This window comes from Pteronotus mesoamericanus, unplaced genomic scaffold, assembly GCF_021234165.1.
Source record: "Pteronotus mesoamericanus isolate MK-2021 breed Mesoamerican mustached bat unplaced genomic scaffold, CSHL_Meso_final scaffold_550, whole genome shotgun sequence".
NCBI lineage: Eukaryota > Metazoa > Chordata > Mammalia > Chiroptera > Mormoopidae > Pteronotus > Pteronotus mesoamericanus.
Genome location: NW_026555322.1, coordinates 474,194 through 490,532, shown reverse-complemented (window position 1 = coordinate 490,532; position 16,339 = coordinate 474,194). Strand labels below are relative to the sequence as shown.

At 38.9% G+C, this 16,339-nt stretch overlaps 1 protein-coding gene across 1 annotated transcript; it reads right to left on the bottom strand.

The window, feature by feature from the left end:
* Positions 1 to 828: 828 nt before the first annotated feature.
* On the bottom strand, positions 829 to 12,083 carry MORF4L2 (mortality factor 4 like 2). Its single transcript, XM_054561866.1, has 4 exons — positions 12,002 to 12,083; positions 10,572 to 10,643; positions 4,426 to 4,527; positions 829 to 2,380 (listed from the first exon to the last, which is right to left on the bottom strand). Exon 4 carries the CDS (start codon positions 2,353 to 2,355, stop codon positions 1,489 to 1,491), a length of 867 nt encoding a protein of 288 aa, XP_054417841.1. The 5' UTR covers positions 2,356 to 2,380; positions 4,426 to 4,527; positions 10,572 to 10,643; positions 12,002 to 12,083; the 3' UTR covers positions 829 to 1,488.
* Positions 12,084 to 16,339: the final 4,256 nt, after the last annotated feature.

The following is a 16,339-nucleotide window of genomic DNA, read 5'->3' as shown; positions in this document are numbered from 1 at the left end:
AATTGCTAGCTTTACACCTGAAACTAATATTGCATATCAACTATAATTGAAGAATGAAAATATAAAACCTGGTTATGAAACAAAAGTTGGTCTGACTGGGAAATTTCCATGTAAGATAGATTTATAAGTATAGGCATCCAACACCATCCCTCTCCTCCACAGATCCCCTACTCTAGGACTCCCAATGCTATGTCCAAAAGGGATTATAAAAACAAGAAACATGACATTAATACTGAAACTAGGGGAAGCTACTATCCGTGGCCCAAAATCTACAAGTATTTTTAAAAAGATTTTTGTATCCATTTGCGAGAAACAAACATCGATTTGCTCTTCCACTTACTTATGGATTCATTAATTGTTTTTTGTATGTGCCCCGACTGATGGTTGAACCTGCAACTTTGGTTGTATTGGGACGATGCTCTAACCAACTGAGCTACCCAGCTAGGGCCTACAAGTATTTCTGATGGATGTAATACTGCAAGGGGCTGCATGTGCTTCCTCTGGTGGGGAAGATCAAAGCATTAAGCGTAAGGTGCTGTTATACCCATTAAATATCCCATTATACTAGCCCAACTCATAGGGCACAGGGAGCAGAGAACAAAGATGGCTCTTTCAGGCAGCACTAGAAAGCTACCCCCACAGCGAGAAGCCACACTAAGAGGAGAGAGGGGGCAACTGGCCTGACAGGGCACACTCCTGGCTGCCACACCCAGTAGAAAAAGGAATTTACAAGGGGAGTCAGAACATTCCTTTGATACCACATCTAGGTCTTTCCTGAGCCTGCTGACTTGTCAGCCTCAGTAGCATTAAAGACACTCTGCAAATTACTTGCTTTGAAATTTAGAAACAGATTTTATTAAGATCTGAAATACAGTTCCTAAAATATCGACTTCTCCAGAAAACCGTGGCTACACAATAATGCATTGCCTCTATCATGTTAGAACGTGCATTAGACTCAAATACAAAAACCATGAGACAAACCACCATCCTTCGACAACTGGAGCAAAGATAGAATGCCTAAGGAACAACATAGATGGACTTGCAGAGGATGGGCTGTTTTACTTCAAGCACCAATAAAAAAAAAAAGAGCACAAATGCATGGGTTTTCGGGTATATACATTAAGTTGAACCTTTGGCACTAGAAATCAGGGCATTTTATCACATAGCATTAACACATAATTAGAAAATTGTGTAGTGTCAAAGGGATAGAACCACCAGCATTCAAGCAATGTTGTCAACTATGCAAGAAAATGTTCTACTGAATGTTTCTTCTTTGCCTAATTACTGCATACACTGGTAGCAACTTTGAAATGAGAAAAGGAGCTTGTACTCCTTTTATTTTCTGTTTCAAATGAAACAGAAAAACTGAAATATAAGCCCTGTTAAACATTAATAATTATAAGGAACATCAATTATACAAGAAAAAGACTAAGAACAAAAAGAGTGTTTACAGATACCAGACATAATAGTCGAGTGGTCAGTAGACCCTCACAGGGCTTTGCGGTGATACTCAGCAGAAGCCACTTTGTAATCACTGGCAGTAAACAGAGATGCAGCATTCTTTGCCAGATACTTTAGGAAATCATGCAAATAGCCCAACAATAATGCAAGGCTCTTCTCATCAAGGGGTGTATACGCCAACATCGCCCCAATTCTTACAAATAATCTCAGTAGGTGTGGCGCACCATAAACCTGGGACATTGGCGCATCAGGGTGAGCCAAGAGGATTTCAGCATACTGGGGCCTCTCAAATTTGTAGAGCAGCTGAGTGCCCAACATCACGTTGAAGTATTCTTTTATTCCTGCAACAACTTCATTCACTGCATATTCCTTATTGTCGACATTTCCTTGCGATTTCTTGCAGCTTGCATACTCTTCTAGAATGGCGTCTACATTTTTCTTAGCCGGGAGTTGAAACAGCTGTTTCTGCCTGGTAACTAAGTCCCAGTCCTCAACAAGCCATGGTTTTAATTCTTCAGGAATCTTCACTTTAACTTCCATTCTATTCTTAAACGCCTCCTCGCTTTCAACAGTGGGGTCAGCCCGGGCCCTTTTCTTTCTTGGTGGCTGAGGGGCTTCGCTGGTACTGCCACCATCTCCATTTCCAGGAGTCTTCTGTTTATTCTTTCTGGTCTTCCTCAAAGATCCTGAAGGTGGGTTCTCTGCAGAGCGACCCCCCCATCTGCCTGGGAGGGCTGGTTCCAGGTTTTTCTGCTGTGGACCAGCTGTCTTCTTTCCTGACGAAGCCCCTCTCATCTTACTTCTCTGCATATTGCTTCTAGTTGGTTTTTTGAAGTTGTCTTCTTCTGTAGATTGTTGTCCACGAGTTTGAGAACCCTGCTTTCTGGAACTCATTCAACCCTGTTTTTTATTTCAACCACTGTAACATATAAAGTATTTTACTTGGTTGTTTTCTATGGTGACCTTTAACACACTATGCTTCATAAAGCACATGCTGGGCTCTTGGAATTTGAATTTCAAATCCTTTTTCAAGACCATTTCTAAGTGATTTACTACCTCCTCCCCCTCTCTCTTCTTATCACCACCCCCCACTATATCATCACAGTTGCCCAAAAATTCTTTTTTTGATACCATCAAAAGACAGGAATATAATTTTGGAGGAAAAAAATAAATGGGAAAGAAACTACAAAAGACAGTGGAATTGAAATTCAAGATTTCCCAAGAGAAAAAAAGACAACATCAAAGAAAGAAGGAAAGATTTAGTGAACTGGAGGCAAAATTAGTAATAGTAAAGGTTTTGTGTTAAGGTCCACATAGGCCTGACTTAAGGTGATAAGAGTCCAAAGAAACTGAATATAAAATTTGATAAATGAAGAGGAAGGAGTCAAAAGTGGCTCTGCAATTTTAAGCTTGAGGAATTAATTGAATTAATAGAAGAACTGACTTCTAATGGTTAGTTTGGAATCAGCAATAAAACAATAAATAGGTAATTTGTCCACTCATTAATCTAAGTCATCATAAATCACTGCATATCTGACTCAGAATAGGTACTATGCTATGTGCTAGAGAGTCAAATATTTAAAGTGACAATTATAAAACAACAAGGATAGGAGTGGGATTGTACACTGGTGCAGCCACTGTGGAAACAGTATGAAGGTTCCTAAATAAATTAAAAATAGAACTACCATATGACCCAGCAATTTCAGTTCTCGGTATTTATCTGAAAAAAAATTAAAAACACTAATTCAAAAAAAAAATACGCATCCCTATGTCCAATGCAGTGTTATTTACAGTAGCCAAGATATGGAAGCAAACTAGGTGTCTATCAATAGACAAATGGATAAAGAAGATGTGGTACATCTCTACAATACAATGTTATTCAGCCATAAAAAGGAGTGAAATCTTACCATTTGCAACAGCATGGGTAGACCTAGAGATTATTATACTAAGTAAAGTAAGTTAGATAAAGACAAACACCGTATGACTTCACTTATATGTGGAATTAAAAAACAAAAATCAATGAACAAAAGAAACTCTTAAATACAAAGAACAAACTGATGGCTGTTGTAGAGGAGTGGGGTAGGAAGATGGGTGAAAAAGGTGAAGTGGATTAAGAAGTACAAACTGCCAATTATAAAATTAGTTATGGGAATGTTAAGTGTAGCATAAGGAATACAGTTAATAACTATATATGATGTTATATATGATGGGAGGTAGACTTATCGTGATTTCATCGTAAGGTATAAGGTATTTTTTTTACTTTTCAATTATAGTGATTAGACATTCATATACCTTACCATTTGATCAAAATAAATAAAACAAGATTAGTATAATAACAGTTATAGACAGAATATTCTGGGAGCAAATAAGAAATGGTACATTGTACCACTTTCAGCAATAGCTTGTTGGGAGTAGGTATTAAATTGGTGAGGGAGAAGTCAGTGCGGACTCCAGGTTCTGAGGATGGGTAATCATGTTATTAGTATTATCTTCAAATGAGACTGCATTGAGGAGAAAATGGATTAGAGGGGCAAGAATATCAGTACTGGATCTAAATATTAAATGTGAGGTATGTCATTAAATATATGACTTTAAAGCTCAGGTGAGAGGCCAGAGCCAGAAATGGAGATCTGAGTGTAATCATTATATAAACAGTAGTGGAAATTATGAGCCACGAAATCATTCATGGAGAATAGAGGGAGAAAAATGGAACCAAGTGTGAGATTCTCAAAGAAATTAGGAAAGAATGATATTTAAGGTGTGAGCAGAGAGACCACAAATAAAACAAAGTGGTCAAAGTAGCCATAGGGGAATTAGGAGAATGTTGTTTTAGAAAAGTTGTTGAGTTTCAATAAGGAAAAGGAACAATCGGTAAAATACAGCAAAGAGGTCTAATAACATAAGATGAAAAAGTAGTGTTCTGATTCTTATGGTGTGACAGATGCAGCAATTCCCTAGACTTACATAATCCTCTTCCTTCTTGCTTTTCCAAGAACTAGTGTTTTCCCAGATTGAATCTTATAGATCTTTCGGGATGGTCTGGAAGGATGAAGTGGGAGACACAACCTAGAAACAAAAGCAGGTATCTGCAATGAAGGCGAACATTTGTGAAATACAGGAAAAAAAATAATCTAATCATAAACATGCAGTTTACAATTGTGGCATCAGAGGGAAAAAAAATGACTTCTGCTGTTAGACACCCTATTTCAATTAGGCTCCACCATGAGTTGCAAGGCCTTAGGCAAGCTATGTAAGCTCTTCTAGCCTCTTTTTCTTTTCTACAGAATGTGGCAAATCACCCATAGCCTTCACAGGTTCGTTCATGTTAAGAATTTCATAAATATAATGTAACTAAACAGCAAGCAATATGACCTTGCAGGAATACCTGCACATGTGAACAAGGACACAAAAGATGTTCATTGCAGTGGTGTTTTTAATACTGGAGAACTGGAAACACCTAAATATTTTTCAATAGGGAAATGACGATATAAATTATATATGCACACTATGGAAAAACATTCAAATGAATTAAGCAGATCCATGTACTGATATAGAAAGATGTTCAATTGTATTAGGTAAATAGGCAGACTGCATAACTTGTACAATAGGATCCAAAAGACAGCACAGGGAGAGAAATAAGCACCAGTCTCAGTTCTAAAGTACAATGTGATCCAATTTCTGTATTTTAAACTGATGTGTATCAGTACATAGAATAGTATCTTGATGGAGAAATACCAGAATTTTAAGGTCAGTGCAACCTCCTAGGAAAGAATGGGAGATACTGGACCAGAGTTAAACCAGGTGTCCCTGGCACTACAACTTCCACCCACAGAAAAAGCCCTCAGGCCAATGTGTGCAGGTGTCAGAAAAGCTTTGTGCGGGGGGAGGGGGGCGGGTGTATGAGGTGAACAATGCTAGAAAACTACAGCCCTGTATCACTGAAGTTAGTTATTGGGAAGAGACTTGGATACCAGCACTTTCATTAAGCAAACAATATGCTGTAACTGAAAGGGCACAAAGCTCTGAGCAGAAATTAAAGGGCTATTGTGGTCCTCAGCATTAAAATTTGTGAATATAGACAATGACCCTCTGGGTATCTGAAGCTTTCTGGCTGAGGGCTAATACAGATACATCCTGTGAAGGACCAGTGACCAGGGTGCCATGACATTTTATTGTAAGCTATTATAGTGACAAAATGTTTCTGAAAAAATATTGTGACGGGGACACAGTATCTGAAGGTACTGGAAAACTCAGTTAATATAAGAGAAATCCAGAAAACCCACCTGGGGCTAATAATACAGAGCTTCCACAAAACAAGGAGTTAAGCTACAAACTAAAGAACGTTAAGATGGCCCAGGGCCAATCAGACTGTATGATACATAGTAGAGCCAGGCTGGACAGGAACTATTTTGGAAGCCACATTTGTTATCCACAATTCCTTAGTGAGAAGGAACTTAAGAATGATAGCCGAACCTACTTTATATCCTTGGTATCGACTGTGTGTGTATCTACAAAAAGGAATTCTATCTGGCTTTCATTAAGTGGATGAATTCCGTCATTCTCTACAAATGCTTCTATCATTCATATAAAGTCCTAAGTTGATTGACATTGTACAGGAAAACACCTGCACCACTAGGTAAGGCTTGTGCCCAGTGAATAAAGCCAGAGACAGGCTTTCTCAAGAACTGTCAGCACCTTTACTTTTACCAGAGTACCCTGCAGATCAAGTAACTATTACTGCCAGGGATCAGAAGCTACGCATCAAAAAAATACCCATCCTTTTGATGTCTGGTCCCTACCTGTCATACAAGCTTATGGATAGCTTTACTCAGGTCACTGCACTCTTCACCTCCCTTCCCAGCTTCCATGGGCTGATGACGGATGTGCTGGGAACTTCATTTAAAGAATTTACGCTCTAGTGTTTCTTTGCACTGCCTTAAACTTTCAATCTGCCCGTCCCCTTCTTCAATTTCAGGCTTTTGTCTAGTGGCTTAGCGTACAGTAACTTGCTGTTTACTCCAATCATGCTTCCTCCCTTCATCTCCCTACCGTGAAGTCCCATTTCTTTTAAATCGCCCCTAACTGCTCAAGCCCCACCCCCTGGTCCACTCCTGTCTTCAATACTATATAAAGCTAATATTAGTACTCTAGAGCTCAGAATTTAAACTTCATGTGTTAGTTTTGCTTATGAAACTACACCATTAATTTCCATTTGCCATAGATCTTGTGTTTAAAATATTTTGCACTTATATCCCCAGTGGGGTACACTATATTGAATCCAAGTGAGGTGATTCAACCAATGAACGAAATGCAGGCGCTATTTAGGAACAAATCTTTTTCCACTTGTTTTTTCTACAGGTGAAGCTCTAGGGTACATCAGACATCGTGAGAACACATGTGTGTTTGCCTTAGCTTTCTGTCTTTAGTTTTTGTGTACTCACTTATACAAGGTGAGCTCCTCCTGGATATCAAATCTCAGATCTCCCCTTTAAAAAAGTGGTATTTCCACCTCCTCAATTTATCCTATAATTATTAAAACATTTTGCCCTTCCATATTATTCCTTTAAGATCCCTAGATGGAGATTTAGTGGGTCAGGAGGTAGTTAAGGTGTCGAAGTACTTCCCCCAGAAGCTTTACCAATTTCCCATCTCACACACTGGTCAGTACTATTTGGCTGTCCTCATTTAGTTTTTGAATTTGGTAGAGAATGGGTTTGATTTTTGAGTTTGCATTTCTTTATTACTCTTCTAAACATTGAAAAAAATGTGTCTATTGGCCATTTATATTTTAGATGTTCATTTATTTGAATTGGTTCTTACTGACTTCAACATTTATAGATCATTTTACCTCTGATATTGATGAAATTTTATGCAATGAAATATATAATTTTCCATTTTAAGTTTAAATATTGAGATGGTAGGCTTTTATGGTTATCTATTCTAATTCCTTAATCTACCCAGAATATGTAAATTATGGACTGAATCTATATACTTTCCCCCAAATTATTTTGTGGTACCATTTATTGAGTACTCTTTCCTTTACATACGTACAAATACCAAATATATAAAGACGTGGGCATTCTCCTTACCACCTCCCCTCCCCAACCCCAGAATGAGTGTGTATGCTTTCAAATCTTTTTATGAACACATTTACACAACATACTTTTAAAACTAGTATATACATAAGTGAATATAGATCATGCATTTACTTGGTCTTGACAAAGGTGAAATACATATTGCTGTGCACCTTTTCTCGTTTTATCATGGACCTCCTTCTGTCTGCACATACATAGGCTCATGGTTTTTAATATCCACATCCTCCTATAATCTCTAGATACCATAATTTAACTACCCTCATATTAATGAACATTCAGGTTGTTCCCAATACTTAATTACAGAAATGCTGTAATACACATCAGTGTACAGATATATCAGAGCATTAGGAAGTGGGATGTTCAAAGGATTTGCTGACTTATTTTTGCTGAGGTAGAGGCAAATTTGTAAATAACCACTTTAATTTGAACTCCCAACAAAAATGTGAAAGTTTGTTCACCCACACCTTCAGCAACACTGGATTAACTTTTTTTAAAAATAAAAATCTGTTTTTGGGGGGCCAATTTATTATGTACTATTTTATTTCAATTTGTGTGATAGTGAGCATTTTTTCAAATGTCTTTCTCGTATGTGAATATTTTGCCCCCTTTCTACTAGTTTTTTTTAGATTCTTAATAATTATTAATTTTTTATGTTATGTTGTAAATATTTTATCCAAACTGTCAATGCGCCAACCTTTCCTTTGTGAACTTTGGCATTTATGTCGTGCCTAGGAAAAATGCTCCCCCAAAAGTGCTGTAAAATAATTTCCTATATTATTCCTTGGTATTTTTATAGTTTCTTCCAAACACATAACTGATTTTCCTATTATTAATTATTAAAGAGCCCACCATTTCCCCACTGATTTGATATGCTATTTTATCACATTCTACCTTAGAAGTATATGGGTCTCTTTTAAGGTGCTCTCTTCCCAATGATTTTTGATTATTCAATTTTTAAACATTATCAATGTTTCTAGGTGATCTGTCACAGCAACACATCTGTTTTCACACCAATATCACATTGGTTTAATTATCATAGTTCAAAGCCATAAATGTTGCCCTAGAGTAAATGGGTTCCAAGTATGTTCCATGCAGCATTACTTGAAGTAGCAAGACACTGGAGTCAACCTAGAGGACTATCAATAGTGATTTGGAAAAATAAAATGTGGTTTATCCATAATATGGAATATCATGTCAATTAAAGGAATGCCACTGGGAAAGGAATAAAATAGAATTCTATGAATGGACACGAAGACATCCCATACAATTTGATTAAATACAGTAAGTTGCAAAATAGTACCTATAGCATGACAGCGTATTTATGTAAAAGAACACAAAACAATATTTTATGTATTTCCATACACATTTTTTTAAACAGGTACATAACTTAGAGATCTAGAATAAAATAAAACTGATAATAATGGTTAACTCTGGAGAGAGCAAGACAGTTGGGGTGGTAAGAAAAGGAAACCTGAGCCTACTCTGTTAATATTTAAGTTTTTAATATTACAAGGAGACTGTACTCAATTCTGTGACAAATTTATACTGAAATATATGTATTTAAAATCCACGATGATTTTCTGATCTTTTCTTATCCATGGATTTCACATATAGCTGGACTTCGCAGCTAATTATTAGAGTGTACTGTACACTTTGGGGGCATGCCATTCAAACTGGCTTCCCTCCTTCCTTCTAAAGTCCTGCCCATTCTCACAGGCCCAGGTCAAGGTCCTTTTTCTCCTTGAGGCTTTCTCCATTTCAGGCTACCCTGGCTCTTGCCTTCTCTGAGCTCCTCCTATTGGCCTAACAGTCCATCTCTCTTCCTTTAGCCCTTCAACACTCTCAAGTGGCCTCCCGTAAGGGTTTTGTGCCTACCCATCTACTGCACGTTTTCCACCAGGTAGCGCCCTCCTCTGCAACCTAGCTTTCAGAAAAGAAAAAAATAAAAAGGAAAATAGAGTGATTCCACGGAAAAATGAAGCTGTCAAGACTGAAAAACCTTCCTTCATCTCCTCATGCAAGTGATGGACCATTCAGGAATGCGGACTCCAAATGATAACATTTTTGTGTATGGGCATGTCACAAATGAGTGTGAACAACATCTTCTACAGTTTGTTGGAATAAACCTTTAAATACACCTATATGTCAGTTACATTTATATCAATTCTTTCTTCTGGACCTTGGGACTACTTTTTCTATGTGAAACATGTTTTTGAGTCTGAGACAAAGGAGAACTAATATAAAAGCTGCTAATAGACTAAATATGGTTATGATATGCTGTTTAAATTTATAGCTTCTGAAAATTCCCTTATAAACATACTCAGTATCTTTCTAGATTGTTAGGACAAGTTATAATTTCGGAATTAAGTCCTAGTGGTAACTGCTGTTTCTGGAAAATCAGGAGAGAAACCAAGAGTATTAATTTTTTCACAATTCAAAAAAGAGGTATTCACTGCTTTTATTAGTGTACCAGAAGGACTGATAGAGCCATAATTATTATTAAAGCAAACACTTGTATGTCAAGTACTGCCCCGATACTCTATATGTAATCCCCTTAACAACTGTACGAAGTAGGAACTATTATAATTATCTTTATATTACTTCTGAGTAAATTTAGCAACAAAGTAAGTATCTTACCTAGGATCACAGGGTTAAGTGGCAGAGCCAGGATTTAAGTTTGGGAAGTCAGTATTTGCATTTAACCACTAAATTATACTGCATATGGGATGCCACAAAGTAAGGGAAAAAAACATGGATGCATGGGACTAACTATCAGGGATCAATTGTAGTATCTTTTATTAAGGAATGTAAGATTACACAGTCCTTTGCTTTTTAGGTACTTTCTGTACTGGAAGCACCAATGGACTCAGCTCCATCCCTTCCCTCTTAGAATTTAGAGTGCTTTCCCAGATACACACTTATTAATCTTTAAAATATTCCTGGACAGTAAAGAATGGACAGTAATGTGGCATTATCTTGTTTGAGAACTGAGGCCAGGGCAAGGGAGGTACTTACCCAATATTCTGTAATCAGGATCAGATCTTCTGATCCTTATTATACAGCAAACTTAGCTTTTCTGATAGTGGCCTAGAAGGTCAAACAAGGGGACGGGAAAGAACATAAAATAAAGATATGAGATGATGGTTTACTCCTCCATCAAGCGTTGCATTTTATCACACACAAAGGACACCAAAGCTGATAAATAATGTACAAGTGTTTCTTTTTCCTTTCTTGTGGTTACATTTTCAAATTTACTTTATTGTACATTTACCCTCATTTTGGATGAAGTAATTTGTGTTTTGCTTTTTAAAAACTTTTTATTAACGAAAATTTCAAATGGATAACAATGTAGAGGGAATATTACAAACCCATACGAACATCATCCAGCTTCAACAATTACCAACTGAAGGCCATCTTGTTTCATCCATAACCCCACCCACTACTCCCCCCAACTCCTATTTTTTTAAAGCTCAACAAATAGCTGGCTTTCTGTATTTTATTATGAAAAACTTCAAACATATCCTAAGGAGGACAGAATAATATAAGGGACTCTATAGGCTCATCGCTCAGCTTAAATGATTATTAACTTAGGGCCAATTTTGTTTCATCTATACCTTCTCCACTTTTCCCTACTGCTGAGATTTTGAAACAAATCTTAACGTATTTTGAAGCCAATCCCTGACATTTTATTATTTAACCTGCATTTTCATATGTATTTCTATAAGAGAAAGACAATTTGAAAACATAACCACAATACCATTATAATGTCTAAAAAAATCGGCATCAATTCCTTAAAAACACATCATACAGCAAATCCATCTTCAGATTTTCCCGATGTATTTTTAGGCAGGGTTCGAATCAGGATCTAAACAAGGCCTACTCATCGCATGTGTTTCATCTCCATCCAGCATGTTCTCCTTCTCCATGTCTTTCTACCCCTCCCCCATTTTTTAAACTTTTCAATATGGAAAATTCCAATCCTCCCTATTTCAGGTAATTCCCAAATAACACATTATTTCATCAGTAAAGATTGATACGTCTCATATCTCTAATCTCTTCTAGGAGTGAAGCTGATGGGCAGGAAGAGCACTATAATGAACGAATTTACATAATTTACGTTTTTTCCCATTCTGTTACGCGGGTTTTTCTTGCCACAATAATAGCTAATATCTTTCGGAGCAAGGCTTCCTTTTAAATGCCTTATGCGCACTAATATACAGTACACGCCTCTGAAGTGCGCGTCTCTGAGGTAGATACTTATTATTAACACCATCTTACAAACATGGAAACCGAGACAGTAAGAACAGGAGCCAGCCTGAGCTGGGCGTTGGCGTAGGAACCCAAATTCGGTTCTGCCCGATCGTGAAGCCATTAGTTAATCTTTTCTACATACACGCCAAGAAGAGGAAATCGTCAACCCTTTCTCCCCACCCCCACCCCGAAACCTGAAACGAGAATCCAGTTCATTCCAGCAGCCGACGTGTGATCACTGCCGTCCCTCCAACAGCCATAGTAAAGCCAGGTTTCTCTGGCAACTGATATCCATAGGCAGACACGTCACCCAGGGGGCGGGCTTATGACCTTCATCCAATCACAATCGTCTTGTCTAAGTTTTAGAATGTTCCATAACTGAATGATTGGACGAGGCCCATCACGTCACAATGACACTTCGCCGCAGTACACGGGAGGTGCTAGCAACCCGCTTCTTCACGGTTAAGGCTTGAGGCAAACCAATCATCTTGCTTCTTTAACGTGGGCTCTGGCCAATGATGTTCGTTCTCTTAGGATCTTAGCCCGCCCCCCAAAAGCGCGACAGTCGTTGGGTCATAAGTCTATAGGGCAGGGTGTTCACGTGGCCTATTTTTACGACCCAGAGTTCCCCTGACCAGAGGTTCTTCTTTTTTTTTTCTGCAGGGAGGCATTATGGGTTCCCCCCAACCCCGCACTGGGAAAGGAAGTGTCTACGTGGCCTACGGAAACAGGATGGGCGGAAATGAGCTAAGTTTCCCGCGAGTGGGGAAGCGCGAGGTCAAATCTGAGGCCACGCCCTCGAGCCATTTGCGCAACTCTTGAAAGAAAATAAAGTCGGAGTACGAGTTTTGATGCGTTCGAGTGGGGGGTGCTGTGGGCACGTGGAGGTGGGGCCACTGTGGGTTTGCGCGGGCGAGCTCACGTGGCCTTGGGGTTGGGGTGCGGGCGCGCGCGCTAGTCTTCATGGCGCTGCAGGCGGTGGGTGTGCGCAGGCGCGCGACCCGAGAGTTGGGGTCGGTAAGTGTCCCGAAACGAGGGCGTGCATATGTGTGCTTGTACGTGTGTGTGCCACTTTATAGGGAGTGTTCTGTACTTTTATGTTGGATATTTGTGGAATGGAAAGGAAAATAAGCCAAGGCGATTATTTCAGATATAGAAGGCTTTTGGTATTAGTATTTCCATCTCCTCTACTAATTTAATTTTAGACCCTAAAAATACACTTTCTTCCCACGTCTTTCTCCGTGCCACAATACTGTACTAAGCCGTAGCCTTCCTATGGTTAAGAGCCAAACCCTCACATTCACATATTAGCAATTGCAAGGAGCAGCTTCTTTACTGTTCCCTACTATCTTTCTCCCCCTTTTCTGCTCTGTTCCCCCCCGCCGCCCCCCACCCCCGCTTCGCCTTCCCGCAAAGTTGCGAGCGGTTCTGGCACAAACAATTTTGTGCTGCGAGCATCTATATACGACAGACTTCCACTCCACTATGGTCTCCGAATTCTCGTGGGGCTGAAGCTATCTTACCTTTTTGTCCTGATGTTGAAGCACAGTGCCCATCAGGCAACTACGCACTCCGTTAATTTTCCAGAAAGTTCGAGTGAGGTTTATACCTCTTGAGTCTGCCACCAGATGCCGCCAAATCCCAGCAAAGGATTGGCTGTTTGGTTGTTGGAATGATGGGGTTCCCCCTCCTTTCTATTTGCTGAATTCTCCAATCTGTAGGGATTTTATATGTATAAAATATATATAATCTTTTATTGCTAATGAAAATCAAATTAATTATAAATAGCCCTACCAGGCCGGGGACTACACCCTAGATCCAAATGTTTGTACTGGTTTCTTCTTAAAAAGAAAATCCCCTCTCCACCCCTCTCTTCTTTCTTCCTTGTCTTTTTTAGGGGGGAGTAGTGGTCAATTGATGAATGACCCCAGGCATTAATGCTGATGAAAATCTTCTGTGCAGCTTTTCAAATGCTTACCACCCCTTACCCCAACAAAAAAAAATTGGAAAATACAGATGACTGTTTGGTCACTAAAAGCAGATAAGAATTTAGACCCTGGTATTGAAAACTGATCTTTTCTTGAAATTTTTATTAGATATATGTGTTTACACCCTCTTTTTCTGTAGTGGTATTGCTAAACTTTATTATGTCTTTGGAGTCAGGGAGCTGATTTTAAACCCCACTGCACCACTTACTAGCACTGAAACCCTGGACAAATGATTTATATTCTGTGATCCTTAGTTTTTTGCATGCTTTATACATTTAAGGTGCTGTGTCATTTTGTTGTTACCCCTAAAATCCTTATTAGATAGGTACTAATAAATCAAAATAAAACGACAAAAGTTATATTTCAGTTATCAGATATATATGCCTGCATGTGCGTGCATACAAACACACTGGGGAGGGGTGCAGGAATTGGAGCAGTGGTGCTTAATGTGTGTTTTCCAGACACCTCAGCAGCATCATTATCACTGTTCAGGAAGTCAGATTCAGATTCTTAGGACCTACCTCAAAAGAATCCTAGGGGTAGGATTTGGCCATGTTATAACAAACTGTTTTGGTGATTCTAATGCACACTGGAGTTAGAGCCACTGTTTTGGAGGGGCAGAGATGCAGTGCTTAGTTTTTTACACTCCACTAGATGGTGCTACAGAATTTAAAGCAAAATAAATGATGTACGAAGTTTGTCCAGAAGGTATCCAGCCATGTAATATGAAAAACAGAGACATTTATTGAAGGAGGTATGAGATACAAGAAACATTGTACATAGGACAGTGATACCTCAGTCCCCTTCAAATAGGCACCTTGGGACCTCACACAATTCTCATCAGCTGCACCATCATAGTCTGAATCTCATCGGTAGTCGGAAATCTCTTCCCTTTCAAAGGTGGTTTTAGTTTTGGAAAAAGCAAGAAGTTGCAGGGCGCCAAATCTTGGCTGTAGGGGGCTGAGCCACCTGGGCAATTTGATGTTTTGCCAAACACTCTGCATGACGTGATACATGAGCAAGCGCGTTGTCATGATGAAGCTGCCAGTCACCAGTTGTCCATAGCTGCAACCTTCTGAATCATCCAAATAGTTCCTGCAGAGGAATGTTCAAGTGCAATGCAAAATTTGATGCAGATACATTGTTTTACTTGCTCAGTCATTTTGAATATGACAGCTACACAGTACACATGCTTACTCAATAGTGTCTGCGAGCCCCACTGCCTAGTACACTGAAGTCATCATTGTTCACTCATGCACATTCCAGTCCACTCTCCCTGACTGCCAGGTTACATCGATGTTGCACAAACTGTTCTCTTTATATAGCTAGACTTTTTCTGGACATACTTCATACATACTTTATTGAGACACCCTGCATATTGTCAGTCGTGTTTATACAGATTATAAACTACTGTGTAGAGGTGTCAAATTATTTTCTCAGTGCATGCAAGTATGAAAACCAGGATACGGATTTTACCTTCTAGAGCACAGCCCTTGACAGTATTCTGTTGTTTAGCCATAGTAGCTTGTCATTCTGGGCCTCAAAATATATTGCAGATAGCTTGCTTGTTACCTGATTTGGTTAATGTTGACTAGAGTGCCAAGAAGAAGGCAGGAAAGCAAACTAAATAAACGGAAATATTTTGATGATTTCGTACCCTCCCTCATCTCCATTCTATATTGCTCTCTCTGTGCTGCAGGGTTTTTTTTAGTTTATGTCTGAACCTCTTTGTGTGTGTGGGGATTTATGGTGGTGAGGAAGCACAGTTGTTGAAAGCCTGTTTGTTGTGGGCCACACTCTGTATGTTTCCACACCCATTAATCCCAACAAGGGGCCCATAAATTAGGTGACAGTTATCATGATTTTAGAGATGATGAAAGTGGATTCTAGAGGCTATAGTTATTTTTCTTTGGCTCTACAACTTGTAAGTAGTGGAGCCTGGGTAATTCCTGATATACCTGGAATACTACCATGCTAAACTTTCTACTGCTTGGTTTTGAATCTGGTTCAGTTGCTTAATACTTATGTGACTTTCAGCAAGTGTTTTGTTTTTTGTTTTGTTTGTTTTTGTTTTTACTTTCCCGAGCCTTAATAGGGTAGCCACTAGACACGTGCATAATTAAATTTGAATTTATTAAAGTTAAAAATCAGTTCCTCAGTCGCACTAACCACATTTCAAGGGCTCGGTAGCTACTTATGGCTAATATTAGTAGTGTTCAGGGCCAAGGCAGACCTCCCCAAGATAGCCCACAATGACATATTGATTATTAAGAATTAAAATCACTTGAGAAGGAGCAGAAATGTGAGGAGCTCTCAGACTCTGTCTCCTAAAAGCAGGAAATAAATCTCCATGTGATAGGTGCCCGCCCTTCCCCTGAGGACTGAGAGACAACCTTATCACAAGAGTTATAAAATCCAGAGTCAAAAAGCCTATATAAACAAAGCTTGTAAAGCTTTTACTAATTTACTACCTAAGCCCAAACCTTGCTTACATTCCTTTCTAATGAGCACTAACTTTCTTTGTACTGTCAGTTGTTCACAAAT

Coding starts and splice junctions, on each gene's coding strand:
- MORF4L2 (XM_054561866.1), bottom strand. CDS start 2,355: ATGAGTTCCAGAAAGCAGGGTTCTCAAACTCGTGGACAACAATCTACA.